General features: G+C 36.4%; 2 protein-coding genes across 6 annotated transcripts; both read right to left on the reverse strand.

The window, feature by feature from the left end:
- Positions 1 to 209: 209 nt before the first annotated feature.
- LOC109158263 (receptor-like protein 12) lies at positions 210 to 8,908 on the reverse strand. Of its 2 annotated transcripts, XM_019306166.1 has the most exons (4): positions 8,327 to 8,908; positions 2,124 to 3,301; positions 623 to 1,928; positions 210 to 479 (listed from the first exon to the last, which is right to left on the reverse strand). In XM_019306166.1, the coding sequence occupies exons 1-3, from the start codon at positions 8,741 to 8,743 to the stop codon at positions 641 to 643; spliced, it is 2,883 nt and encodes a 960-aa protein (XP_019161711.1). In that variant the 5' UTR covers positions 8,744 to 8,908; the 3' UTR covers positions 210 to 479; positions 623 to 640. The 2 variants fall into 2 exon arrangements, with proteins under 2 accessions (XP_019161711.1, XP_019161710.1); XM_019306165.1 differs by having other exon boundaries at positions 623 to 3,301; positions 8,327 to 8,907.
- Positions 502 to 27,677, reverse strand: LOC109158264 (receptor-like protein 12). 4 transcript variants are annotated; one of them, XM_019306170.1, is made up of 2 exons: positions 25,713 to 27,677; positions 502 to 622 (listed from the first exon to the last, which is right to left on the reverse strand). In XM_019306170.1, exon 1 carries the CDS (start codon positions 27,642 to 27,644, stop codon positions 25,728 to 25,730), a length of 1,917 nt encoding a protein of 638 aa, XP_019161715.1. In that variant the 5' UTR covers positions 27,645 to 27,677; the 3' UTR covers positions 502 to 622; positions 25,713 to 25,727. The 4 variants fall into 4 exon arrangements, with proteins under 4 accessions (XP_019161715.1, XP_019161712.1, XP_019161714.1 ...); XM_019306167.1 differs by lacking the exon at positions 502 to 622 and adding an exon at positions 25,594 to 25,631; XM_019306169.1 differs by lacking the exon at positions 502 to 622 and adding an exon at positions 25,618 to 25,651.
- Positions 27,678 to 27,744: the final 67 nt, after the last annotated feature.

Below are 27,744 nucleotides of genomic sequence, written 5' to 3' on the forward strand. Positions count from 1 at the left end.
ATCTTATTCTGTGTATGATTATTTATTCTAAATATTTCCCGCTCAAGTTGTTATTGTAATTAGGTGTTGTGAACTAGTATCGATCCTAATAGAGCTAAGCCTGTGCGGGCAAACAATAACATTTCTAATAATAATGCAAGTTGGTCGAATAATTGGTTTGATAATTATAAGGTTCTAAGTTAGATTCTTCTAGGAGAAGATGATATTTAGAACGAAACACAATAATCATTATAAATTAAAGCACATAATTAAGATATTAGTAATAATCATGCATGTCGTTCACATTGATTCTACATTATTGCTTTCGATCTAATAATTTTTTTGACGTTTAAAACAAGCCTTAAAATACTAGAAAATTAAACACCACAACAAACAATAGGGAAAAGCCATATAATAATTAATACAGAAGTAGTACTCCATAAGTAGAAGCAGTTGAGAAGTGTAAGGTATACTACTTGTGCGCACGCTGCTCCTTTAATCTGCAATCAAAAAAGCCTTCTGTATGTAATAAGGTAACATATACTATGTAATAGTTAATGCCACTGAAGAAATTGAATTGTAAAGTTGGAATTTTGAAACCAAAATTAAAGGATGAAGCTTTAATTTAATTTAATTTAATTACCTTCGCAACTCTGCAAATTTAGTTTATTGTTCTAGCATGCCTTCTTGGAACTGCATTTTTGGAACCCTTTCCTCTCTTCCATGTGAGTTTCCTTAGCAACCAGTTGAGTTTTCCATATCGCAGACCAAAATATCCCACACAAACTCCAAATGGAAATGCACAACAGTACCCTATCGTCACGCTCTGCCAAGAAAATCCATTAAAAAAACCTGAATCCTCTTCATCATCCTCTTCTTTTGAGTGCACTGGTGGGTTTTTAGCTTCACATTCTAGTGTCAATGGAAAACCCCACAATGCTGTGTTTCCCATATAGGAATCATTGCCAAATGTATCAAGTTGTCCACTGCGCGGTATCTCTCCATATAAATGATTATAGGAGAGGTTTAGTACTTCAAGAAATCCAAGCTTGGACACTTGCCATGGAATCTTCCCAATCAGTTGATTGCAAGACATGTCTAATGCCTCCAGCAAAGTTAGGTTTCCCAATGATGATGGTATATTGCCAGTGAGGCTGTTGTGAGACAGATTAAGAAGCCGAAGAGTATAAAGGTTTCCTATGGAAACAGGAATCTCTCCATGGAACATGTTACTTGATAAGTCGATGCTCGTGTAAAGCTTTAGAATCCGTTTGACGGATGCCTCTTTCCCTTTCACCATTAGTGTTGCAGAGGATATATAAGTGTAGGATATGTTGCCTTTAATGTTTGCTACATCTAAACCAGAAGGAATAATATTATTTATTATCCCAGTAAAATGCAACAAGTAATATTCAGGCAAGGGTCCAGTGAAGTAATTGTGGGAGAGATCAAAAACTCGCAACATAGGGAATGGGAACTTGGTGGTAGGATTGCTTATCTCTCCACAGAAATGATTAGATCTTAAGACGAGCACTACCAGATTCGGAAGAGCATCTAACCAGTGTGGGAATGAGTCATTTAGCTTGTTGTTTCCAACATCCAGGACTTGGAGATCAGTAGAGTCGATTAGAGTACGGGGCAGAGGCCCTTCAAATTCATTATCATTCAAGTTGAGAGTTTTCAGAACATTGCCCTTTTTCGTCACTTCTTCTGGAATGCTCCCTTGAAAGTTATTCATGCTTAAATCCAGTAGTGACAATGTAGAGCTTAGATTTCCTAAACACGAAGGAATGACACCACTCAAAGAATTATTGGATAGGTCAAGTACATTGAAAGGGGTTGAGCTACTGCAGAAATCTTTGGGCACAGCTCCATGAAAAAGATTATTGGCAAGACTGAGTTGTGAGAGTTGGCTGCTGAAGTTTCCCACACAATTTGGAATTTCACCACTCAGGTAATTGCTTGACAAGCTAAGATATTGGAAGTCGGGTGCGTTGCATAGTGACTCTGGAAAACCTCCGTGAAACTGATTCTCCCTAAGATCCAAAAGATATAGAGCAGTGGCGTTTCCCAAACATTCTTGAATAACTCCATTCAGTTTGTTAAATCCTAGTGAAATGCCTTCCAGGGAGGTGACATTGCAAATGTTTGAGGGAATGTGACCTGAAAGCTGGTTATCGGCAAGATCAAGATATTGAAGTTGTGTCAATAAACTAATTTCAGAGGGAATTCTTCCAGTGAAAAAATTGCTTTCTATAGAAAAGGTATTCAATTGTGTCCAGTTGGCAATGAGTTGTGGTAATAACAGACCTGAGAGTTTATTAACGTCTAGCTGTAAGATAACTAGCTTGGAGAGATTGGACATGGTAGCAGGCAATTCTCCTGTTAGAAAGTTATTCTGCAGATACAAGTTGTCAAGATTTGTGCACAGGCCAAGTTCAGAAGGAATTGTATAATTCAATAGATTCTTTCCAAGATCAAGATATTGAAGTTGTGTCAATAAACTAATTTCAGAGGGAATTCTTCCAGTGAAAAAATTGCTTTCTATAGAAAAGATATTCAATTGTGTCCAGTTGGCAATGAGTTGTGGTAATAACAGACCTGAGAGTTTATTAACGTCTAGCTGTAAGATAACTAGCTTGGAGAGATTGGACATAGTAGCAGGCAATTCTCCTGTTAGAGAGTTATACTGCAGATACAAGAACTCAAGATTTGTGCACAGGCCAAGTTCAGAAGGAATTGTATAATTCAATAGATTCTTTCCAAGAGCAAGATATTGAAGATGTTTTAGATTTCCTATGGAAGGTGGAATCCTGCCATGAAATGAATTATTGAAAAGTTTTAGGACCCGAAGACTGATCATGGAACCAATTTCATCCGGAATTGTGCCAGAAAGGTTGTTATTTGAAAGGCGAAGAAGTTTAAGTTTGGTCAAGTTGGTAAGACGGGAGGGAAGTGGCCCTTGAAATAAATTGTTTCGGAGATCAAGATGCTCTAAGTTTTGTAGCTTGGAAAACGCAAACTTGGGGATTTGGCCAGTAAAATGGTTTATTGACAAATCAAGATAAGAAAGATTTGGGCAATTTGCTATCCAGTAATTTGGGAAATCCAAAGTGAGCTTATTATGCCGGAGATTGAGATGTGTCAACCAAGGCATACCGCGGAATTTGGACCAATTCGGAGTTCCCAGATTATTCACTCCTAGATCAAGATACCTCAAGTTTTGAAGATTGCTAATTTCAAATGGAATAACACCGGTCAAACGGTTTCTGAAAAAGCTCAAGTACTGAAGCTCTGTCAACTGCCCAACCTCTGCTGGTATTTGATGGACTATCAATATATTGACAAGGGCTTTGTAGTCTTTTCCAATCTTTTGTCAGTTATAATTGTCAGCTAGCTTCCCCCTTCGTTTATATATACTGTTCTATTCTTTCCTTTGGCTGCTGTAAGAGAAAAAAACGGTTCCATGAATAAACAGGTGATGGTTTCCTTTCTCCTGCTCTCTGTTCCAATCAGTTCATAGTGAGTAGAAGTGTTTGTTGAGCCGCAATCAATCCAACATGGTATCAGAGCGACGCCGTTCCTATGCCGCTGCTGTCGTAATGAATGCTGAAGCCGGCGAGGAAGCTCCGACCGGAAATGCAGAAACTCCGATCAATCAGAATCCAAATTCCTCCAATCGCAGTTCGATTTATCGAACGGATGAGTTTGACGATCCGTTATATCTTCATATTACGGAAAATCCTAACCTAATTTTAGTCTCTCCTCCCTTGTCTGAGTGCAATTATGCATCATGGAGCAGGTCCATGAAGATGGCGCTGGGAGTGAAAAATAAGTTCGGATTCGTGAACGGCGACATTCCGAATCCAGGTGAAGGAGACAGTAGGTTTGCCGTCTGGAAGAGATGTAACGATATAGTGTGTTCCTGGATATTGAAGTCCTTGAATTCGACCATAGCTGAGAGCGTTCTATACTTCGAGAATGCGGAAGACATTTGGAAGGCTCTCATGAGGAGGTACTCACAGGCTGATCCGCACAGAATCGCAGAGGTTCAGAATGAGATTTACAAAAATGTGCAAGGTACTATGACTATTAACGAATACTTTACTAAATGCAATGCTCTATGGGAGAAATTGAATGCAATGAGACCTATGCCTGTGAGTGTCTACCTAAATGTTCCTGTAGTCTTATGAGTAAAATAAGGAAGGATAAAGAGGATGATCAGGTTATTAGGTTTCTGGAGGGTCTAAGTGATGAGTTTGAAACTATGAAATCTGGAGTATTAGTGATGGATCCTATTCCAACAGTGGAGAAGGTATTGAATATGGCCCTGAAATTAGAAAGAAAGCTTAATGGCTCTGCTGGTCATAGAAACAATGAAATTATGCATTCTAATGCTGTTGAAAGCAATCCGATTCAAAGCACAGATGATCAGAATATAGTGGCAGTGTCAGCCTCATATAATAAGAAGAAGTTTAATAACAGTGGGGGAAAGAATGTACCAAAGTGTACCTACTGTAATATGCTTGGACACACCATAGATAAATGCTACAAGAAGCATGGATATCCCCCTGGTTGGATACCTGGTTACAAGGCTAAGAACAGGCAGGGTCAGGACTATCAACAGACATCCAGTGGATCAGTGAACCAGGTTGGAGATATAGGCTTGTCTGCTGATCAGTTTCAGAGGCTAGTGTCCTTATTGCAAAATCAAAACCAAGGACATCAAGCCTCTACTAGTGCTGCTATGACAATAAGCAAGTCTGGAATGAAGTCAGACTTCAAGAAACTGCCAGAAGAATCTGAGAAAGGCAGGTCCATTTCTAACTCTCTTGTTAATTCTATTCTGAATTCTTCTACTATATGGATTCTAGATTCAGGAGCAACAGACCATATTACTTGTTCCCTAGACTATTTTGAAAGCTATCACAAAACCTATGATACATCTGTTAAGTTACCTAATGGAAAATCAGTGGAGGTGACTCACATAGGAGACATCAGGATTCATCCTAATTTGCTGTTGGAAGATGTGTTGCATATTCCATCTTTTGCTTTCAATATTGTGTCCACTAGCAAATTGACAAAACAAGGGAGTTGCAAAATCATTATGACTGCTAAATCCTGCCATATCCAGGGTCCATATGGGATGATGAATGGCTTTGCTGAAGAAAAAGGTGGATTATACTTGCTTAAAGACCCCCCTGCAAAGAGAAGAGTTCAGCAGCTTGATAATGTTCTCAGTAGTCTGTGTAGTAGTGTAAGCCTACAATTGTGGCATAACAGGCTGGGACATTATCCCATGAATAAAATTCAATTTTTGAATGGAATAAAACACACTCAGTCTCATAAGGCTAGTGATTTGGTTTGTGACATTTGTCATTTTGCTAAACACAAAAAATCTGTTTTTCCTATTAGTATATCAAAAGCTGAAAACTGTTTTGATTTGGTGCATATGGATGTATGGGGACCTTTTGCCATTGCCTCTTTGAAGAGAGAACACTATTTTTTGACAATTGTGGATGATCATAGTCGTTTTACTTGGCTGCATCTAATGAAAAATAAATCAGAAGTAAAGGCCTTGTTTCAGAAATTTTACAATTATGTGGAGACACAGTTCTCAGCAAAAATCAAAATGATAAGGACAGATAATGGGAGTGAATTCTTTATGGACACTTTCTTGGCTGAGAAGGGAATTGTTCATCAAAAATCTTGTGTGCATACTCCTCAGCATAATGGTATTGCAGAGAGAAAACATCAACACCTTCTTAATGTAGCAAGGGCACTGAGGTTCCAATCTGGCTTACCTATGGAGTTTTGGGGTCAATGTGTTCTACATGCTACATACCTCATAAATAGATTGCCAACTCCTGTAAACAGTGGCAAATCCCCTTATGAGATTATGTTTGGGAAAGAAATTTGCTATGATCAGCTTAAGGCTTTTGGTTGTTTATGCTTTGGGGCCACCATTTCACAAGGAAGAAACAAGTTGATGCCCAGGGCTAGAAAGTGTGTTTTCCTGGGGTTCCCAGCTCATGTCAAGGGTTATATACTTTATGATATTGTTGATCAATCTGTGTTTATTTCCAGGGATGTTCAGTTTTATGAAGAAGTCTATCCCCTTAAGGAAAGCAGTTCAGCAACCAGATCTGAGACTCTTCAAGCCCAGAGGTTTAATCCTTCTCTGCCCTTGGTCCCCATATCAGCTGATGCTGAGCTCATGCCTATGAGATCTATAGAGAGGCATACAAGTCCAAACTCCACACCAGATTCAACTGAAAGTGAGCACACAGATAGTATCATGGAAAATAACTTGCCCACTGATGCTTGTGATGAGACAGTGTTAGAAGAGAATCCTTCAGAAGAGTGTGACAATCATTTGCAGCCTAGAAGATCTGGAAGAGTCAGAACTCTTCCCACCAAACTACAGGACTATTGTTGTCAGTCCATGGTGAAGGACAATACTAAGAAGATGACATCTCCTCATTCACTAGATAAGGTCATGTCCTATGATTCCCTTTCTCCTTATCATAAGATATGTGCTGCTTCTATCTCATCAGTCCATGAACCACAATCCTATCAAGAGGCTGTTCAACATGAGCCTTGGAGGAAAGCAATGGAAAAAGAGATAGAGGCTTTGGTTGCCAATAACACATGGATTTTGACAGATTTGCCTAAAGGGAAAAGCCCTATTGGCTGTAGATGGGTTTACAAGATAAAACATAGGGCAGATGGAACAATTGAGAGATATAAAGCTAGACTTGTTGCCAAAGGTTACACTCAACAACTTGGTGTTGATTACACAGAAACCTTCTCACCAGTGGCCAGGATGACCACAATCAGGACTTTCCTAGCTGTGGCAGTTGCAAAAGGTTGGGATATCCAACAATTAGACATTAATAATGCCTTTTTGCATGGAGACTTAGAGGAGGAAGTTTACATGGTCTTGCCCCCTGGTTTCCAAAGTAATGACTCCAAGAAAGTATGCAGACTTCTGAGATCTTTATATGGATTGAGACAAGCCAGCAGACAATGGAATGCTAAATTAACAACTGCTTTAAAATCTATTGGTTTTCTTCAATCCACAGCAGATCCCTCATTGTTTACTAAAACTACAGAGACCTCTTTCACAGCTTTACTTGTATATGTGGATGACATCTTGGTGGCTGGAACTAATCCATCTCAGATTCATGAACTCAAACTATTTTTGGATGACTCCTTCAAGATAAAGGATCTTGGTCACTTGAATTATTTTCTAGGCATTGAAGCTTTTAGGTCTTCTGCTGGCATCAACATTTGTCAAAGAAAATATACTTTAGAGATCTTGAAGGAGAATGGCTTTTTGGAGGCCAAACCTGCATCAACTCCTGCCATTACAGGCCAGAAGCTCACAAGTTCAGATGGTACATTGATTGATAATCCTGAGATATATAGAAGATTGATTGGTAAACTTCTTTATCTAACCAATACAAGGCCTGACATTTCCCATGCTGTTCAACAACTGAGCCAGTTTGTTGATAAACCTAGAGATGCTCATTTGATAGCTGCTCACAGGATACTCAGATATCTAAAGGGATCCCCTGGCAAGGGACTTCTATACTCTGCAAATAACCAGCTCACTTTACAAAGCTTTTCTGACTCTGATTGGGCAAACTGCACAGAAACTAGGAAATCTACCACTGGCTACTGTATCTATCTTGGTGAAGCCTTGATTTCTTGGAGGACTAAGAAGCAACCCACAGTATCAAAATCTTCTTCTGAGGCTGAGTATAGAGCTTTGGCATCCACTGTGTGTGAAATTCAGTGGCTTCACTATCTATTAGCAGATCTGAGCATCACTTTTTCCAAGCCAACTACTTTATTCTGTGATAATTTGTCTGCTATTGCCATAGGGGAGAATTTTGTCTTCCACGAACGTACCAAACACATTGAAATTGACTGCCACATTGTTAGGCAGAAGGTGCAAGAAGGACTCATCAGATTGTTGCCAATTCCATCTCATCAGCAGATTGCAGATGGATTTACAAAGTCTCTGCCCCTGCCAGCTTTTCATACTTTCCATTCTAAGCTGGGCCTTCATAACATTCATGCTCCAGCTTAAGGGGGGGTGATGGACTATCAATATATTGACAAGGGCTTTGTAGTCTTTTCCAATCTTTTGTCAGTTATAATTGTCAGCTAGCTTCCCCCTTCGTTTATATATACTGTTCTATTCTTTCCTTTGGCTGCTGTAAGAGAAAAAAACGGTTCCATGAATAAACAGGTGATGGTTTCCTTTCTCCTGCTCTCTGTTCCAATCAGTTCATAGTGAGTAGAAGTGTTTGTTGAGCCGCAATCAATCCAACAGTATTGCACCCGTGAAGTTGTTATTGCTCAAGTCCAGAAAAGTGAGCTTAAGGAGATGGTCCATAGCAGATGGTATCGCTCCGCTGAAACTGTTGTTCTTAAGGTTGATGGCAGTAAGATTAGGAAGTAAGGAAAAGTGGAGCGGTTCAAGTGTACCTTTGATGTTTCGATGAGGTAGATTCAGCTCTGAAACCGAACCAGCAGAGTTGCAGATAATACCCTCCCAACTGCACACATGTATGAGGTTGTAGGCAGACCAGGAATCCAGTAAGGAAGTAGATGATGATGATGATAGGCCATTGTTTTTCCATTGTAAGAGAGCTTCAGCTTCTTCTTTGTTTGCATGTAAGGGTGCGGTGTTTACTGCGGTAAGCAAACAAAGGATGTGAAAAAGAAGAGTGAAAATGGAGATTCTCAGCATGGTTGAATTAATAGTAATCAATAAAGTGATTGATGAGAAGTAATGCTTCTATGTGATCCTATATATAGCGGATTTAGAGGGAATGCCAATGTGGAAAAATAATTAATATATATATATGTGGATAAGGATAGGAGGTAGGGTAGGTTAATATGAAGGTGAAAGACTCTTTTGGTCGTCTGATCTCCCAAGTTTCTTTATTTTCATTTTCACTAATATAATATCACTATTTCATCCCTTCGTCATGTTTGTTCTTTAAATTTGTCTTACAATGTACAATCAGACAAAATACTCTCTTCTAATTGGTAATTTGACAATTGGTATAATTGAGATCATGATCAACACAAATGTATGCATGGACTGTTGGTACAAAAATTATTATTTAATTTTTGTACGTACTAATGTTAATTGGCATGTTATTTATGTTGATTATGAACCAAAGTAAGTTATGGTTAAATGGGAATGCAAAATAAATGGGAACATGATGGGCCACATTGCTTTAATTTGTATTGTCACAAAACAATTTAAAGTCTAAAACAAAAATGGGAACATGAGGTACAGTAGGTGTGTTGTGCATGTATTCTCACAAATCAAAATGCAAAATAAATGGGAACATGCATAGGTGTATAAATGGAGGTGTTGAAATTGTTTACATGCTCAACTACCATACATTACGTGTTGACCACGAGAATGTATTGATCATGGGAAAATAAATCCTAAAATCAAGGCGTCCTATAATATTAAAACAAGCTTGGTAAAGATTGAAAGTTTCGAGTTTAGGGGATTATGTATAACATATTTTTTTTAGAAAATTGAGGCCCTGTGCCGTCGTCCTGATCGCACATGATTAGGATCGACTCAGTCCGCATATACAGCTCAACTGGAGTGAAGTTTGGGAAGAATGACCATGAATCGAGTCTCACTAACGGCAGTGTGGAGCAACCTCTCAAAGTGAGAGGCTCTTTGTGCGCAGTAATAAGTAAAGGCTCTATATTTGGGTTGAGTTACCATGTTTTACATCTTTCCAGATACTAAGTGAGGGGCTCTTTGTGCGCAGTAATAAGTAAAAGCTCTATATTTGGGTTGAGTTACCATGTTTTACATCTTTCCAGATACTTTGTCGGATCGGGGTGTGGGGAAAGTAAGCAAAGGTCTAGCCTCTATGAGGGAAGTAGACTAGTCAAAATCTCAAAGTATGAGAGTCTTCAACATTATGGAAGGAAATGAAACAGTGGTTGAGTCTGGGTGAATCGTTTGAAGAAGAAAAAACTGGCTCGAAAAGTGCTGAGATTGCATTGTTGCTGTCAAAATTCAAAATGCAGATAATGGCAATTAAGCAATCCACAAATCTTTCTAAACTCACTACCTCTTGATGCCTGGATGGGAAATTTGCTGAAATACGAGATGGAGATAGATAACGAAGAAAGTATTTTGAAGAAGAATAAAGGATTAGCAATGGAGATTCTCATCATGATTTTTAATTAATAGTAATTCAATAAAGTGATTGATGAGAAGCAATGTGATCCTATATATAATAAATTGAATTTACAGTGAATGATTATGTGAAAAAAATAATTAATTTTTGTAGATGTGAAAAAAATAATTAATTTACAATGAATTGAATGATTTCGTCTAATCTGCAGAGTTTCTTTACATTCATTTTCATTAATGGAGTAATGTCGTCTCTGCTTTCTCTAACTACTATCCCATGATTGCCATCCCTTCATTACATTTGTTCTTTTTTGAATTAGATCACGAGGTGTCCTGAACAAGCCCTAATAGTAAGATGTACCTTTAAACCCGTATCATACTCAGACTAATCCCCGTTTACATTTCTTCTTTAAGATTTTGTTAGGTCTTAAGACAAAATTCGATCTCTCTTCTAGACAATATTAATTAATTACTTTTACACAATATTAAGACAAAAACTTCTCAATTAATTAATTTTTGGGCATTTAAGCTACGATAAATTTAGCGTCAACATTAGTAAACTGAAAAAATGAGATATAAAGCCTTTGGAATTGGGGATTTAACATTTTTGGGAAGAAGAAAAAGGAGATATAAAATATTAGACACAACATGCATTTATATATACCCCAAGGAGTTGGAATCAATAGTTATATCATGCATGTATCATATGAACTCATCACATTATTCTTAATTTAAATCAGCTCAAAATGAATGCAAGTGTCATGTTGGTGACGGAGAAGTAACTACATTGCACGCGAAAGGGAATCTCTACTATACAATTCAATTTTTTCTAAAAAGAGAATTGCATATATACTAGTGCAAACAATATCACTTTTCAATGTAAGACAAATGCTTCTTATAAGCCTTCGCAACTCTAGTTTTTCCAACTACGTGGGTATACTTTGAGAATCAATTTTTCATTGTAGTAGAGGTTTAGAACACCGAGGAATTCAAGATTTGAGAGTTGGCACGGAACCTCCCCTGTGAGTTGGTTGTTGGAGATGTCTAAGGCCTCAAGCAAAGTTAGATCTCCGAGTGATGAGGTATATGGCCCGTCAACCTGTTGTAAGACAGATTAAGAAGTCGAAGAGTATAAGGGTGGCTTCCTATGGAAATAGGAATATCTCCATGGAACATGTTACTTGATAAGTCTATGCTCGTATAAAACTTTACAGTTCCTACCACGGATTGCTCGAACCCTTTCACCACTAGCATTGCAGAGCTATCATCTTCTTCAAGAACCGCAGCGGCAATATCATCGAAGACAAGTACCTCCTTGTTGTTGACTAGATTGATAATTATTTGATTTTATATATATATATATATATATATATATATATATATATATATATATATATATATGAATCCGGTAGACTTTGGAGTAAGATTTCAGCACGTTCATTCACTTCTATTTCATAACTCAACATCGAGAGTTGTGAAAATAGAGTGTTTAGAGTGTTGATGTGCTCAGTTACTGATGATGTATCCTGAGAGTGTATAACTTTCTCTTCAAGAAAATCTTGTTGTGCAGTGATTTAGCCTCATACAAATTTACGAGAGTATCTCATACCTCTTTTGCCGTACCTTTTTTTGTCACACTTGACAAAACTTCATCAGCAAGTGCTAAGTGCAATTGGAAATAGCATTGCTATCCATTTCTGTCCACTTGGCGTCGTCAGTGAAATCGGCTAGTCTTTCTCCAATTGCTGCTACGCAGTTATCTTTCCTGAGAACTGCTTTCATTCTTATTTTCCACAACGAGAAATTGTTCCCATTGAACTTTTCAATCTCATACTTTGCCGCCATTGTAAGTAGTGTTCTTGATTCAAATCCTGAACAATATATCTATGAACCAACCGGGTTCTGATGCCACTTTGTTAAGATCGATACGGTTTAGAACACCAAAATACAATAGCAACTTGGACTGGAAATAATGAGAATATTTATAATGTAAGATTTAAAATAAATTATACACAAATGGAGGCAATTTGAAGAAGAATTTTCTGTATTGGCAAAAGGATATTACAATAGGAATTACAAATATAACTCTCTGTTGTTACTCTCTATATTTTTGCTATGCTACTGTAATTTTTCGGATGGGATAAACCAAATGAATGCATGCAGAGGTGTTGCTTATTTATAGCAACCCAAAAGTCTAGAGAATTCCAAGCATTTAATGTTATGCTTCTTTTCAAGCAAAAGAAACTTAGCCCAAGCTTTTCCCCTTTAAGAAAAACCTATATGCCCAAGCTTTTCCCCAAGCAAAACCTATGCCCAAGGAATTCCCTTTTCACAAACTTCTGCCCAAGCATTTAATGCAACAATAAATGCCTAGAGATTTGCAAGGCAAAGAATGAAAATCTACTCCTGCAAATTTTCCCCTTACTCAAACCTATGCCCAAGCAAACCTCATCCCATACATTTACTCCTCCAAACCTTAGCCCAAGATTATTTTGCTACTGTAAACCTCTGCCCATTTCCACATTTGACTTTATTATTTACATCAACAACTTATAACTAAATTTCTAATGGAAATTTGTGTGATTTACTAACGATTTATAAGGATAATTGCTTCAATAACACTTAAGCTGAATAGCTTCCCTTTTTTGGTACCATAACTTGCTTCGATTGCACATTTTTATGCCTTCGAGTGCAAAATTTTGGTCTTCAAATGTACATTTTTGTGTCTTCAATTCAAGTGCATGTTTTTGTATTTGTTTTTAAGCGAAGTAGATTAGACGAAATTAATGACTGATGAGATTGTTGCGTATTTTTCACCTTGACAACTCCTTCGCGCGCGCAGAGAGAGAGAATATTTTTAAATATTTCTAATACATTACAAAAACAAGTAATGGCAAATTAAATTAAGCATTTAAAAAAATATGTTATTCTTGAGAATGGCCCAAGAATACGAAATACCCTAATACTAGCTAGGTCCCTTCATTGAAATAACTATTCTAATTGCATGTGGATTAACACATTCCTGATAATAGTAATTTTGAATAAAGCGACGACTTATCAAATGACAACCTCATAGCAAGACGCCAAGACAAGACCAACGGCAGTAGTATCAAGTTGGCATATAGAAAATAAAAAGTCCTATATGATGTCTAAATACAAGAATGAAATTTCATTCCAAGCTTTTTTCTTGAACTAAGCACACCGTGAAAGCAGGGACGGAGCTAAAGGGGCAGGGGTCAGCTGCCCCCCTCATCCCATCCCTACCCCCACCCCACATATAATTTTTGTATGTATATATGTATATATAGTATAGATTTTAGTATTAGTATAAAAAAACTAGTAAATGTTAACAAGTAAGGAGTTAGATTAGTTGGTAAAGCATGTGTTTGTTAATAGGAAATGTCTTGGGTTCTCAAATCCTTGCATTAACATAGTTTTAGATATTTTTGAGTCCTCCTATGACTTCAACATAGTCACTTTTTAAATATTTATAATGTGTTTTCTATTCAAATTATTTTATAAAATTAATTATGTTTCATATTTTGTTATGAATATTTTTATAAAGTTTAGATGTGTTTCATTTTTTGTACATATCCAACAATATTTACAACTATATTTCTTAAGTAATGGTTATAAAAAAAAATTCTTAGGTAATTTATTTCTTTTTTTAAATGATCTCTTTTGTTTTAATGTTTCGTTTTTACTGGAAAAAATTTATGAATCTGTCCTACTTCTTCACCCCCTCAATCTAATTTCTGGCTCCGTCCCTGGGTGAAAGAACAACCATTTCATAATGAAATAGATGGAATAGGCACACTAGAAAAATTAGACACTGATGAAAATGAATTATTGAAAGCAATAATGGTCTTTGGAGATATATATGTGTGGACTAAGAAATTTCATACTTTAACAATTAATCCGTATCTTTTGTCTTTTTTTTTTTTCAATATATTTTTACAATACACATATGATCAACTTTTCAATACTTTATCTAAATATATATTAACATTGTTATCTCTGATCTTTACATATGTTTTTATATGAAATTGGTATAAACTTAAAATAGCTTTCTTATCCCCGGCCTGCTCCAATTCAAAACACGGATGCAAATGTGATCGATTTAGATTACATTTTTCTTGAAGAACAACGGAAACAAAAAAAAATAAAATAAAATAAAGTAAAATAATCATTGAAGAGCGCAACCTATCCCCCTATATTAATATTTGTGAGTTTGCCAATTACCCCTAAAAAATGACACCCCTATCAACCATTGATCTAAAATCATGTGGCTTAGATTTTTTGATATAACATTTTGATTAAATTTTCTTTTCAATTACCCTCAATTTGTAACCAAATTACAAGTTTGCCATATAGCCTACTTTTCTTTTCTCTTTTTGTCTTCTTTCTAAAACAACCCCAGGTGGCTGCTATCATCTTCCCCTTCATTTTTTTTAAATATATTTTCTCTCTCCAAAACCAGAACCATACATTTCTTCTTCTTTTCCCATTTTCCTTTCTGCAATTCCAAGGCTAAGCAAAGCCTCGGTTTTTAGCTCTTGAGAGAGCTGAAGAATATGGTTCAACTAGCTAGCTTCACGGTATAGTTGGTGACCGAAACATCGAGGCAGAGTCGGAAGCTGACACTGGAGTGAAGGACGAAGGCGGAGAATGAAACGACTCCGATCGAAACAACGACAAGGATGATGATGATCTGCCACGACCGGTCTGTTGCTTCGATGCCAACCAAGAATTTGCCGGAGACCAAAGCGAATGAAACCAGAACCTAAAGCATTTCCAAATTCCAAGTTCCTTTCGAAAACTGATGAAGAGAAAGACAAGATTGTGAATCTGTTTTCAAAGCTCTGGATTTGTTTGTTTTAGTCACTTTGTAGTATATGTTAGAGAATAAAGTATATTTTTTCACTACAGATAATTTAAAAACCGAATGTCACAACCGGGTTACAACCTTCAATAACATATTGGCTATGGTAGAGCCACCTTGTGGTTGCAGGGGCCTCGCCCCCCTCCCCCCAAAATTTGTTTTATTAATATTATAATATTTTTTTGGCCCCCCTCTATTCCATCCAAAAATAAAATTTTTTTTATTAATATTATACGGAGTAATTTTTTTTGCCCCCTCTGCCCCATTCAAAAGCTTTCAAAGTACCAGAGTTCCAAAGTACTGTAGCTTCCAAGGTAATTTTTTTATTTCTTTTTTATTCTTTAAAACTTTGGATTTTTTTTTTTATATAAATTACTCTTTATTGAATTATTGGAGATGAATTCATCCGACATCATCACAACAAAAAGGGTCTAAATATTATAGTTAAATGGTAGCTAAATTGTCTCTTAGAACACTATGCATTTAGTTCTAAGGAAAATAAAATACATTGCAATGGTGGGCTCTCTGCACTAACAAATTCTTACTCCGCCCCTGAAACTCGGGTAACTGGAAAACATTATTATTTTTTCTAAATATCATAATCAGAAATTGATTTTATGTGTTTCTAACAGTATTTTTTCTGACTTGCAACTCATCAACCTTTACATTCAAAATCACTTACATTTATTGGGGACGAAAAGGTCAATCTTTCATAGAGGGAAGTTCCAAAATTCTCGATCAACATCATGCTTAATTGTGTATATCCTTTGAGTTGAATCATTTTTCCTAGAAATTAAAACACCATCCACTGACTGCATGGCAATTGAATCATCAAACTTTCTATGCTAATGTGTTATGGGTCAGACAAATGGGAAGTGTATTAAGTTTAATATATTTATATATGAACATAATCAGATATTCAAATGCCTCACTATCAATAGCAAAATATTCTAAGAATGTTAACAGATTATTATATAAAAATTGGGAAGCATCGAAGGGGAAGTTGAGGGGAGCTGGAAAATTAATGAGAAATGTTGCTAAAAGATCCAAATTTAGAGTTGGATAATGCTGTAATAGTGCAACAACAAGACTAAATTAAAGCAAGTGTGCTCGAGGAGAAGCTATTTGAAGACAAGGTTTACGGGAAAGATGAGTTATTCCATTTCTCCGCCAAGCCGGCTTTAGATGAAATTGACTTTTCTCTTTTAGATCAATCAAAATTGATTGTTCTATTATAGACCTAAATAATTGATCCGTGCCTAATACAATGCATATGATATTTTGTTATAATAATGTACTATTATGGTTTAATTTGTCATTATCATTTTGGAATTATAATTATATCATGTTGATTATTAAATTTTTTTTATATATCATACCATTTAAAAATTAGAACACATCAATTTATCGTTGGACATAGCGTTTCGCGCAAAGCGCGTGCCTGCGACTAGTATAACTAATAAAAGGTGATATTCTCCCAATAAAGTATAGGTTGACATGTTTTAGGAATCCAAATTAAAATGTTATAGGAATATTTATAAGTGAACTAATTAATACGGAGTATGTTTTATCCTTTTTTTTTTTTTTCTGTTTCTGATACACAATAATTAATTAATTAATTAATTAAGAAATAATATCAAAATAAAATAAAATTTAGTTGAAAAGATATTTGTCTTCAAAAAGATTAAAGAAAAATAAAACAGATAATACACTAGTAGAGAAATTAATGGCATGTTTGGTTCATGGAATGTGTCAGGAATGAAATAACATTCATTGGAATAGGCCTATTCCATCGTTTGGTTGGACCATTTTGTCATGGGAATAACGTGCATAGGAATGTGCTATTACCTTCGCAAGGGGAATAGTCATTCCTAGGGGAGGCCTTGGTATTAAACGCTGCAAAATGTGTGTGTGTGTATATATATATATATTAACTGTATAAGACTCGTTAATTATGGAGCCTTGGCTCCTAAATTAAGTAGCCTGGGCATTGCAAACTTGCCTAGCGGATGAGCATTGCAATTGAAATTATGGAGCCTTGAGGTAGGCTCCTTTTATAGGAGCCTCAAGGCTCTATTCCTTACTTCTCCAACCGATGTGGGATAAGTGAGAAAATAAATATAAATATGTATGTGTATATAATAATAATAATAATAATAATAATAATAATAATAATAATAATAATAATAATAATAATAATAATAATAATAATAATAATAATAATAATTATTATTATTATTATTATTATTATTATTGTTACATTATTGTTATTGTTGTTGTTATTCTCTCACACACACACATGCATATACATGTATATAAATATAAATTGGAAGAATGTATATAAATATAAATATAAATATAAATTTATATATATATATATATATATATATATATATATATATATAGAAGAAAGTTCAAATGCGGCGGGGTCTTCCAGTGCGGCGGTGCGGCGGAATTTCAAAATACACCAACAGTGTTAACAATATGCACCAACTGTGTAAGGAAAACACACCACAATGAAATGCAATAAAACATCAAAAAATACACAACAGACCCAAAAAAATGCACCATATAACTCACCACCCCCAATGGTGTATTTCCAAACAGTGTATGGTGTTTTTACTCACACCTAATGGTGTGTGTTTGGTGATGCGTACCTAATTTTCCTCTGTTTTTTGCGGTATATTTTCCTAACGTTGATGGTGTATATTTGTTGAACTATTGGTGATGCCGCACCGCCGCACCGTAAGACACCGCTGCACCTAAACTCGCCTATATATATATATATATATATATATATATATATATATATATATATATATATATATATATATATATATATATATAATCGCACTCAGGTGCGAATGCTTCGCCCAGGCGCGAAATAGGAATGGATTCTGTCCGTCCACGTGTCCAGATCTAATGGATGAGAAACACTGATATTTTAAAAAAACGCGGTGGCATTTTCGTAAATAATTGAACATCGAAGTGCAAGTAAAATGTATTACAAGTGCATGTAAAATGTATTATCGGTGCAAGTAAAAATTTACACTGAGCATCAATACTTAGTTGCACCTATAGTTATAAGTATTTGCACCTATAGTTCTAAGTAGTTGCACACATAGTTATAAGTAGTTGCACCTATGTGTATGAATGTTTGCGAGTGGTATTTGCACCTATAGTTCTAAGTAGTTGCACACATAGTTATAAGTAGTTGCACCTATGTGTATGAATGTTTGCGAGTGGTTTTCAGGGGTATTACTACCCGCTGAACTCAGATCAATGAATGTTAACAAGACAAAATTATATGCACTTATAGGTGAAAGTAGGTGCACCTATAGTTATAAGTAGTTGCACCTATAGTTATAAATAGTTGCAAATATAGTTATAAGCACACCCAGGTGCATGAATGTTTGCGGAAAGTGAATGCTAACAAGGCAAAATTACATGCACTTATAGGTGAAGGTAGGTGCACCTATAGTTATAAGTAGTTGCACCTATAGTTATAAATAGTTGCACATATAGTTATAAGCACATCCAGGTGCATGAATGTTTGCGGAAAGTGAATGCTAACAAGGCAAAATTACATGCACTTATAGGTGAAAGTAGGTGCACTTGTAAGTGATTTTACTTGCACTTAGATGTTCAATTATTTATGAAAATGCCACCGCATTTTTTTTTAAGTTATTAGATCTGGACACGTGTCGCGCGCTGATTCGTTCGCATTTCCCTCCTGAGCACTTATTCGCATCTGAGTGCATCCCTCTCTCTCTCTATATATATATATATATATATATATATATATATATATATATATATATATATATATATATATATATATATATATATATATATATATATATATATAACATTCAGTATATCATAATCATATTTATTATTATTATTATTATTATTATTATTATTATTATTATTATTTTGTATAAGGGTATTTATGTCTTTAAAACCTATTCCATTTCTATTCCTTTAACCAATCAAACACTGGAATACAATTATTAAAGTCTATTCCTTCAACCAACCAAACAACATAATACAATTCTTATTATATTCCTTACCTATTCCATTCCCTCTGGAATAGTATTCTTATTCTCTCTAAATTCATTCTGTGAACCAAACGTGTTGTAAGTGTTAATGAAAATGAAACGAAAGCAGTGGTCTTTGGCGTTATTAGATGACTTAGAAATTTTGTATTTGGAGTATTATCTTCTTCTTCATTTTTCCACAATAAATGACAAAGATGGGGTGCAAAGAACCTGTGTTCACAAAAGAATCATAAAAACAATATCATAATGGGATTAAATAGTCACATCAAACAACATTAAAAGTGTGTTTGGTTCATGGATTTACACACTAAGAATGAGAATTAAAATTATAGTTATTATTTGGTTGACAAATTTTTAAAACACAATTATGAAATTTGATTACCATTTCAATTAAGAACCATATTCCATAATTTAAAACGATATCATTTTATCTTGTATTGGTAATTTGATTTTTAAGTTTAATTAGTGTTTTTAAATTTTTGTTTTGATTTTTTGTTCATATTGATATTTTGGATAGATAGATATTATTATAGTAGGATTAATTACCTTGATTTTTCCTTTAAAAAAATTATCTTAATTTTTTGTTTTTGTATTTTTAAAACTTTTATTCTTGTTAACTGATACTAAAACCTCAGCAAAATCAACTGCCAAGCCAACTGATTTCTGAAGCTGTTAGAATAATCTGTTAGGACTAGTTACAACTTATCTTGATGTATATAAAGCTCTTTCATATGGTTAGAATGATGTAAGTGAGGAATGAGAGAATAACACATATCAGAATCAAGCCTTCTTGATAAAAGAGATACGGCACATTAAACTGCTTCTTCAATGGAACAGTAGCTTCCTGATTCTTTTCCTTTTCTCTGTTGCTTCTGCTTGAGTTCTTCATATGGTATCAGAGCCATAAATGGCGTGGCGTCCACCTACAGTGAACATGGTGCAACATTGAGCCTCAATTCCAGCTCCAATCCCAGTCTCAGCCCCAAATCAGAACCAAAACCCTAGTTCTGCCTCTGCTTCAGGATCAAGTGGAGGATTCGATCCAAATGATCAAACAAATCCGCTCCATCTTCACGCAAATGAAAGTCCTACCCTACAGCTAGTTACAGCTCAATTGGAGGGAAGGCCCAACTACCATTCTTGGGCAAGAGCCATGGAAATGGCCTTGAGATCCAAGAACAAGATGACATTTGTGAACGGGCTTGTGGTTGCTCCAAACAGGCTCGATCCGAAATTCTATTACTGGGAAAGATGTAATACCATGTTGCTGTCTTGGATCCTGAGAGCTGTGTCTCCCACCATAGCTAGCAGTGTACTCTGGATCAATACAACTGAAGGAGTATGGAAGGATTTGAAGAAGAGGTTCAGTCAGCAAGATGTCTTTAGAATTGCTGAAATCCAGTCTCAAATCCATCACACAAGGCAAGGTAACTCCACTGTGAATGAATATTTTACACAATTGAAATTGCTGTGGGATGAGATTCTTGTTTTAAGGCCTATTCCTAGCTGTGAATGTTCCCCAAACTGTGCATGTGGAACCAATCTGTATGATAAAATGAAAGCCTATTTGGAAAATGATATGCTGTCTGCCTTCCTAATTGGCTTCAATGACAATTATGCAAACACCAAGAGGCAAATTATGCTAATGAAGCCCCTCCCTGATGTTGGTGAGGCCTTCTCTATGGTCTCACAACAAGAGAGACAATTAAGCATTGAAACAGTCAACCTGGAGGACAGTATGACAGGAGCAAATGCCTTCTTCACAAAGGCAGATAACAGTGGTAGGAGGTCCTTCCCCAATCAGAAACAGAAACCTGTATGCAACTATTGTGGATATACAGGGCATACAATTGAAAAATGCTACAAAAAGCATGGCTACCCCCCAGGTTGGAAACCAAGAAGCAAAGGGATGGGTTCAACTAATCAAGTTCAGAGTCATGTGCAAGAAAATGCAGTGACCAGTCCTTCTTTCACTCAAGAAGATTGTAGGAGATTTTTTGAGTACATTCAGCAAGAAAAGGCTAAGGCCAACACCCCCCTTGACCTTAGTTCTCAGATCAACACTATAGCAGCCAACTTCATCCCCAATGATCAACTTGAAGGTAAATCTGCTAAATCTGAGTCAGAATGGATCATTGATAGTGGTGCCACACATCACATTGTGTGTAGGGCACATTTGCTTCATACATCTAAGAGGGTCCAAGGCATCCATGTAGATTTTCCAAATGGCCAATATGCAGAGGTTTCACACATTGGAACAGTAAACCTGTCTGCTAACCTGGTTTTGAGGAATGTTCTTTGTGTTCCTATATTTCAGTATAACCTCATATCCCTAGGGGAACTAATCAAAGGGTCAGGTTGTAGTATCCTCTTCCAATCTGATCAGTGTGTTATACAGGGTCAACACCATGGGAAGATGATTGGTGTGGCTAAGCTGAAGAAGGGCCTCTATCATCTCACCTTTCCAGTTTCTGCTCAAGACAAGTATGTTGTTTTTCCTACTGTAAATACTTGTAGTTACTGACATGCTAGACTAGGGCATGCCTCTGAAGGAAAGATAAAAGCTCTTCATGCTATAGATAGTAAGATTTGTAATGATGCATCCACAGTTTGTGAATGTTGCCATATGGTCAAACAAAAGAGATTACCCTTTCAATCTAGTACATCCTTTACAAATTGCTGTTTTGATTTAATTCATATTGACATATAGGGTCCCTTTCATGTTCCAACCATCTATGGACACAAGTATTTTTTAACCATAGTGGGTGATCACAGCAGAGCCACTTGGGTTTATCTAATGAGAAGCAAAGCTGAAGCAAGGCAGATTTTTCAGAACTATTATGAGTTGATCAAGACACAATTTGGAAAGGGAATCAAATGTGTCAGATCTGATAATGGAAAGGAATTCCTCATGGAAGATTACTATCAAAAGAAGGGTATAACTCACCAAACTTCTTGTGTCTATACCCCTTAGCAAAACAGCATTGTGGAAAGAAAGCATTGACATATCCTATCTGTGGCAAGAGCTCTAAGATTCCAAGCCAACCTTCCTGAGGAGTTCTGGGGTGATTGTATACTACATGTAGTGTACTTGATAAATAGACTCCCATCAGCAACTCTAAACAAACAAGTACCATATCAGATTCTCTTTGGCAAGACACCACAATATCAACATCTTAGAGTCTTTGGTTGCTTGGCATTTGCCACCATACCTAGCTGTCAAAGGGATAAGTTCTCTCCAAGGGCTAGGAGATGTGTTCTTTTGGGGTTTGCTAATGGGGTAAAAGGGTATAAACTACTTGACTTCAACACCAGGGAAGTATTCTTGTCAAGAGATCTTTCCTTCAATGAGGATGTTTTCCCTTTTTAGAATCAGCAAAATGACTTGGGCCAGCCATCCAACCTGGTCTTACCCTCTGATGGTGTGTCATGTTTAAACTATGATGAAGACACAGCCTGGTCCCCTCCTGAGGTCACAACTGCCCCACAAAACCCAACTGAACCACCAGTTGTTCAAGACACTGACCCTAGCAATACAGGTCAATCAACAGAACCAAGAAGATCATCAAGGACAAGAGTCAGACCTGCTTACCTTGGTGACTATACATGTCAGAATGTTACAAGCAGAACATCTCCACATGATATTTCAAAGTTCATGTCCTATGACAACCTCTCAGAAGCCTATAAGGTCTTTGCAGTGAATGCCCTAAATGCCAAAGAGCCAAAGACTTATAATGAGGCAGTCAAGAAGGAATGTTGGTAAGATGCCATGCAGGCAGAAATCACTGCACTGCAGGACAACAACACTTGGATTATCACTGAGTTACCACCCTCCAAAGTGCCTATAGGGTGCAAGTGGATATTCAAAACTAAACTAAAAGCAGATGGGACCATTGAAAGACACAAAGCCAGGTTAGTGGCAAAAGGGTATACTCAGACACCAGGCTTGGATTACCTTAACACCTTCAGTCCTGTGGCAAAAATAACTTCAATAAGGGTGTTGCTTGCTGTGGCTGCAATCAAAGGTTGGGAGCTTCACCAACTAGATGTGAATAATGCTTTCCTACATGGGGAGTTAAATGAAGAAGTCTACATGACATTACCCCCTGGCTTTACATCTCCAAAACCAGGTCAGGTATGCAAATTACTCAAATCTCTTTATGGATTAAAGCAGGCCAGCAGGCAATGGAACATGAAGCTCACCCAAGAACTTCTGAGCATGGGGTTTAAACAGGCAGTATCTGATTCCTCCCTGTTTACCAAAGGGAAAGGCAATGACTTTGTGGCTCTACTTATTTATGTGGATGATGTGGTTGTTGCCAGCCCAAGCATAGATCAAGTACAAGCAATCAAAAAACATTTGGATACTGTTTTCCATATTAAGGACTTAGGTCCCTTAAAGTTCTTCTTGGGATTAGAAGTGGCCAGAAGCAGCAAAGGAATACGTGTCACTCAAAGAAAATACACTTTAGAATTACTTGAAGAAACTGGGTTTTTGCAGTGCAAACCAGCTAAAACACCTATGGCATCATCAACTAGACTCAGTAAGACCACTGGAAATGCTCTGGAAAACATTACTCAATACAGGAGGCTAGTGGGAAAACTACTATATCTTACACTCACAAGACCAGACATATGCTATGATACTCAACAATTGTCTCAGTTCTTAGACTGCTCCACTGATGAACATCTTCAAGCAGCACATAGAGTGCTAAGATATGTCAAATCAGCTCCTGGACAGGGTTTTTTCTTCTCAGCATCATCTTCTCTGATGATAAAAGGATTCTCTGACTCTGATTGGGCTGCTTGTCCAAATACTAGAAGATCTGTAACTGGTTTTTGCATATTTCTTGACAACACCTTGATATCCTGGAAATCAAAGAAGCAGCACACTATATCCAGGAGCTCATCTGAAGCTGAGTATAGGGCCTTGGCATCAGCAGCCTGTGAAGTTCAGTGGGTGATCTACTTGTTGCAAGACTTAGAAGTGAGCCTTGATTCACCAGCCATGATATACTGTGATAGCAAGTCAGCGATTGCCATAGCTGAAAATCCAGTCTTCCATGAGAGGACAAAGCACATTGAAATAGATTGTCACCTTGTAAGAGAAAAGTTGCAGAAACAAGTCCTGAGGCTGTTACATGTTACCACAACCAATCAATTGGTTGATGTGTTCACTAAGCCTCTTGCTGTCAGTACATTCTGCAGTCTCATATCCAAGTTGGGTTTACATTGCTTGTATACTCCAGCTTGCGGGGCGAGGGGGGGGGGGGGGGGTGTTAACTGATACTAAAACCTCAGCAAAATCAACCGCCAAGCCAACTGATTTCTGAAGCTGTTAGAATAATCTGTTAGGATTAGTTACAGCTTATCTTGATGTATATAAAGCTTTTTCATATGGTTAGATTGATGTAAGTGAGGAATGAGAGAATAACACATATCAGAATCAAGCCTTCTTGATAAAAGAGCTACAGCACAGTAAACTGCTTCTTCAATGGAACAGTAGCTTCCTGATTCTTTTCCTTTTCTCTGTTGCTTCTGCTTGAGTTCTTCATAATTCTCATTATAAATTCTTACATAACTTACATCAATATTGGTAATCATTCCAATCAATTTTTTTAAAACCATATCATTTTGATTCCATGTAATGGTATCCTTGAGATCATTGCCATTTGATAATAAAACTCCGTCCTCTAAGTTTTTTATTAATAATGTGATGAGGCAGTAACACTTTCAATCTTTAATTTGAAGATTCTACCGATTCTCTTCAGACAAATACTTCCTCGATCACTTTAGCATTAATCTCTCTTCCGTGGGAACTTCCATTATATATGGCTCTTTGAAGCATCACCTTCTCATTAGGCCACTTTTTACGTGAAATAAGCATGATATAGTAATATTCAAGGAGGAATGTTGTAAATAAATATAAGTGGACATTACTAGCTAAGAGGTATTATATTAAGATAATAATTCTTCATCCTTTATAGTTATAGTATAATTTTGTACATCATGTATATATATATTTGATTGAAAGATGAATAATAAAAGATTGATGATTTTCTCCATGTATCTTGTTTCTCTTACTTTTTGACAATAGTGATGATATAACATTCATACAAGTATAGGTTAGTTTTACAACAAATAGAAATAATCATGTATGTTTTACATACACATTGATTCTGCATGCCTTTTGTCTTCTTTTTTTTTTTTTTTTTTTTTTTTTTTTTTTTTTTTTTTTTTTTTTAATTAAAGGTCTGAAAATAACAAGTACAAAAAAAAAAAAAAAAAAAAAAAAAAAAAAAAAAAAACACTGTGATAACAGTTTTAAAATAGCTTCAAATCTGCAGAGTATACTAAAATACTGGAAAGCAACACAACAAACAATAGGGAAAAGACATATAATTATACAAATTAAAAAAGTAGTACTGCACTCCATCAAGTAAGGTTCTCATGGCCAATTAGTAGAAGCAATTCAGAAGTGTAAAGTTGTGTGCACGTTCGCTGCCCTTTAATCTGCCTGCAATCACAAGCTAAGGTCTATGAAATGCAACAACGTAACGTTGTATAATATGCAATAGAAAAAGCAGTACGTAATTACCTTTGCAAATTTAATTTAATTTGTTCTTCTTCTGCCATGTCTTCTTGGAACAGTAGTTTTGGAACCCTTTCCTCTCTTCCATATGAGTTTCCTTAACAACCAGTTGAGTTTTCCATATCGCAAAGCAAAATATCCCACACAGACTCCAAATGGAAATGCACAACAATATCCTATCGTCACGCTCTGCCAAGAAAATCCATTAAAAAAACCTGAATCCTCTTCCCCCTCCTCTTTGTTTGAGTGCACAGGTGGGTTTTTAGCTTCACATTCTAGTGTCAATGGAAACCCGCACAATGCTGTGTTTCCCAAATAGGAGTTGTTGTCAAATGTATCAAGGTGTCTGCTGTGAGGTATTGCTCCAGAAAAGTGATTATAGGAGAGGTTTAGAACACCAAGGAATCCAAGGTTTGAGAGTTGCCACGGAATCTTCCCAGTGAGTTGGTTGTTGGAGATGTCTAGAGCCTCGAGCAAAGTTAGATCTCCGATTGATGGAGGTATTTGGCCAGTGAGCCTGTTGTGAGACAAATTGAGAAGTCTAAGAGTATAAAGGTTTCCTATGGAAATAGGAATTTCTCCATTGAACATGTTACTTGATAAGTCGATGCTAGTGTAAAGTTTTAGAATTCGTTCCACCAAGGCTTCAAATCCTTTCACAACTAGTGATGCAGAGCACTCATAGCCGTATGTGCAGTTGCCATTTGAGTAGTTTACCAGTAGATCAGAAGTAATATTACTTGTAATACCAGACAAATGCAACAAATAATATCCAGGAAAAGGTCCGGTGAAGTGATTGTTGGAGAGATCAAAAACCCGCAACATAGGGAATGGATGCCTAGTGGTAGGATTGCCTATCACTCCGTGAAAATGATTAGATCTTAAGACGAGCACTACCAAATGTGGAAGAGCATCTAGCCAGTGTGGGAATGAGTCATTTAGCCTATTGTTTCCAACATCTAGAACTTTGAGATGAGTACAGTTGATGAGGGTACGAGGTAAAGGCCCTTCAAATTCATTATGATCCAAGTTGAGTTCATAGAGAACATCACCAATTGCCACTTCTGTTGGAATGTTTCCATGAAAGTGATTCATGCTTAAATCAAGTAGTGACAATGTTGTGCTTAGATTTCCCAAACAAGGAGGAATAACACCGCTCAAAGAATTATCAGATAAGCCAAGGAATTTGAAAGGAGTTGAACTAGTACAAAACTCTCTATGCATAGGCCCATCAAAATTATTTTGGTCAAGAAGCAAGACTGAGAGTTGATTGCTAAAATTTCCCACACACTTTGGAATTACCCCACTCATGTAGTTACCTAACAAGGAAAGATTTTGAAGGTCACATGCATTGCACAGTGATTCTGGAATACCTCCATGAAACTGATTATTACCAAGATGCAGAATAATTAGACTTGTGTTTCCCAAGCATTTTGGAATAAGTCCATTCATTTTGTTGTGTGCTAGAGAGAGGTGTAAAAGAGATGTGACATTGCAAAAGATTGATAAGGTATCAGGTTCGTGAAGCAAGTTGAAATTTATCAAAACACCAGATAGTGATCTTAAATGTCCAACCTCTAATGGTATTGATCCACTAAGATAGTTATCTGAAAGCTCTAGCACAATAAGCTCCGACAAATTTCCAATTGTTGAAGGAATTAAACCAGAGAGGTGGTTTTTCCGAAGGTCAAGTTTAGACAACTTTTTTAGATCCCCAATGTTTGAGGGAATGCGACCTGAAAGTTGGTTATTTCTCAAGTAAAGATTATGAAGTTGTGTCAATAGACTAATTTCGAAGGGAATCCTTCCAGTGAGATTATTGCTACCTATAGACAAGGAAGTTAATTGTGTCCAGTTGGCAATGAGGTGTGGTACTAACTCACCTGAAAGTCTATTGGAAGATAAACATAACCCAACTAGTTTGGAAAGATTGGACATACTGGGAGGCAACTCGCCTGTTAGAAAGTTATGGCTTAGCTTCAAGTACTCAAGATTTGTGCATAGCCCAAGTTCAAAGGGAATCATAAAATTCAGTATA

This window comes from Ipomoea nil, unplaced genomic scaffold (genome assembly GCF_001879475.1).
Source record: "Ipomoea nil cultivar Tokyo-kokei standard unplaced genomic scaffold, Asagao_1.1 scaffold2805, whole genome shotgun sequence".
In the NCBI taxonomy this organism is placed as follows: domain Eukaryota; kingdom Viridiplantae; phylum Streptophyta; class Magnoliopsida; order Solanales; family Convolvulaceae; genus Ipomoea; species Ipomoea nil.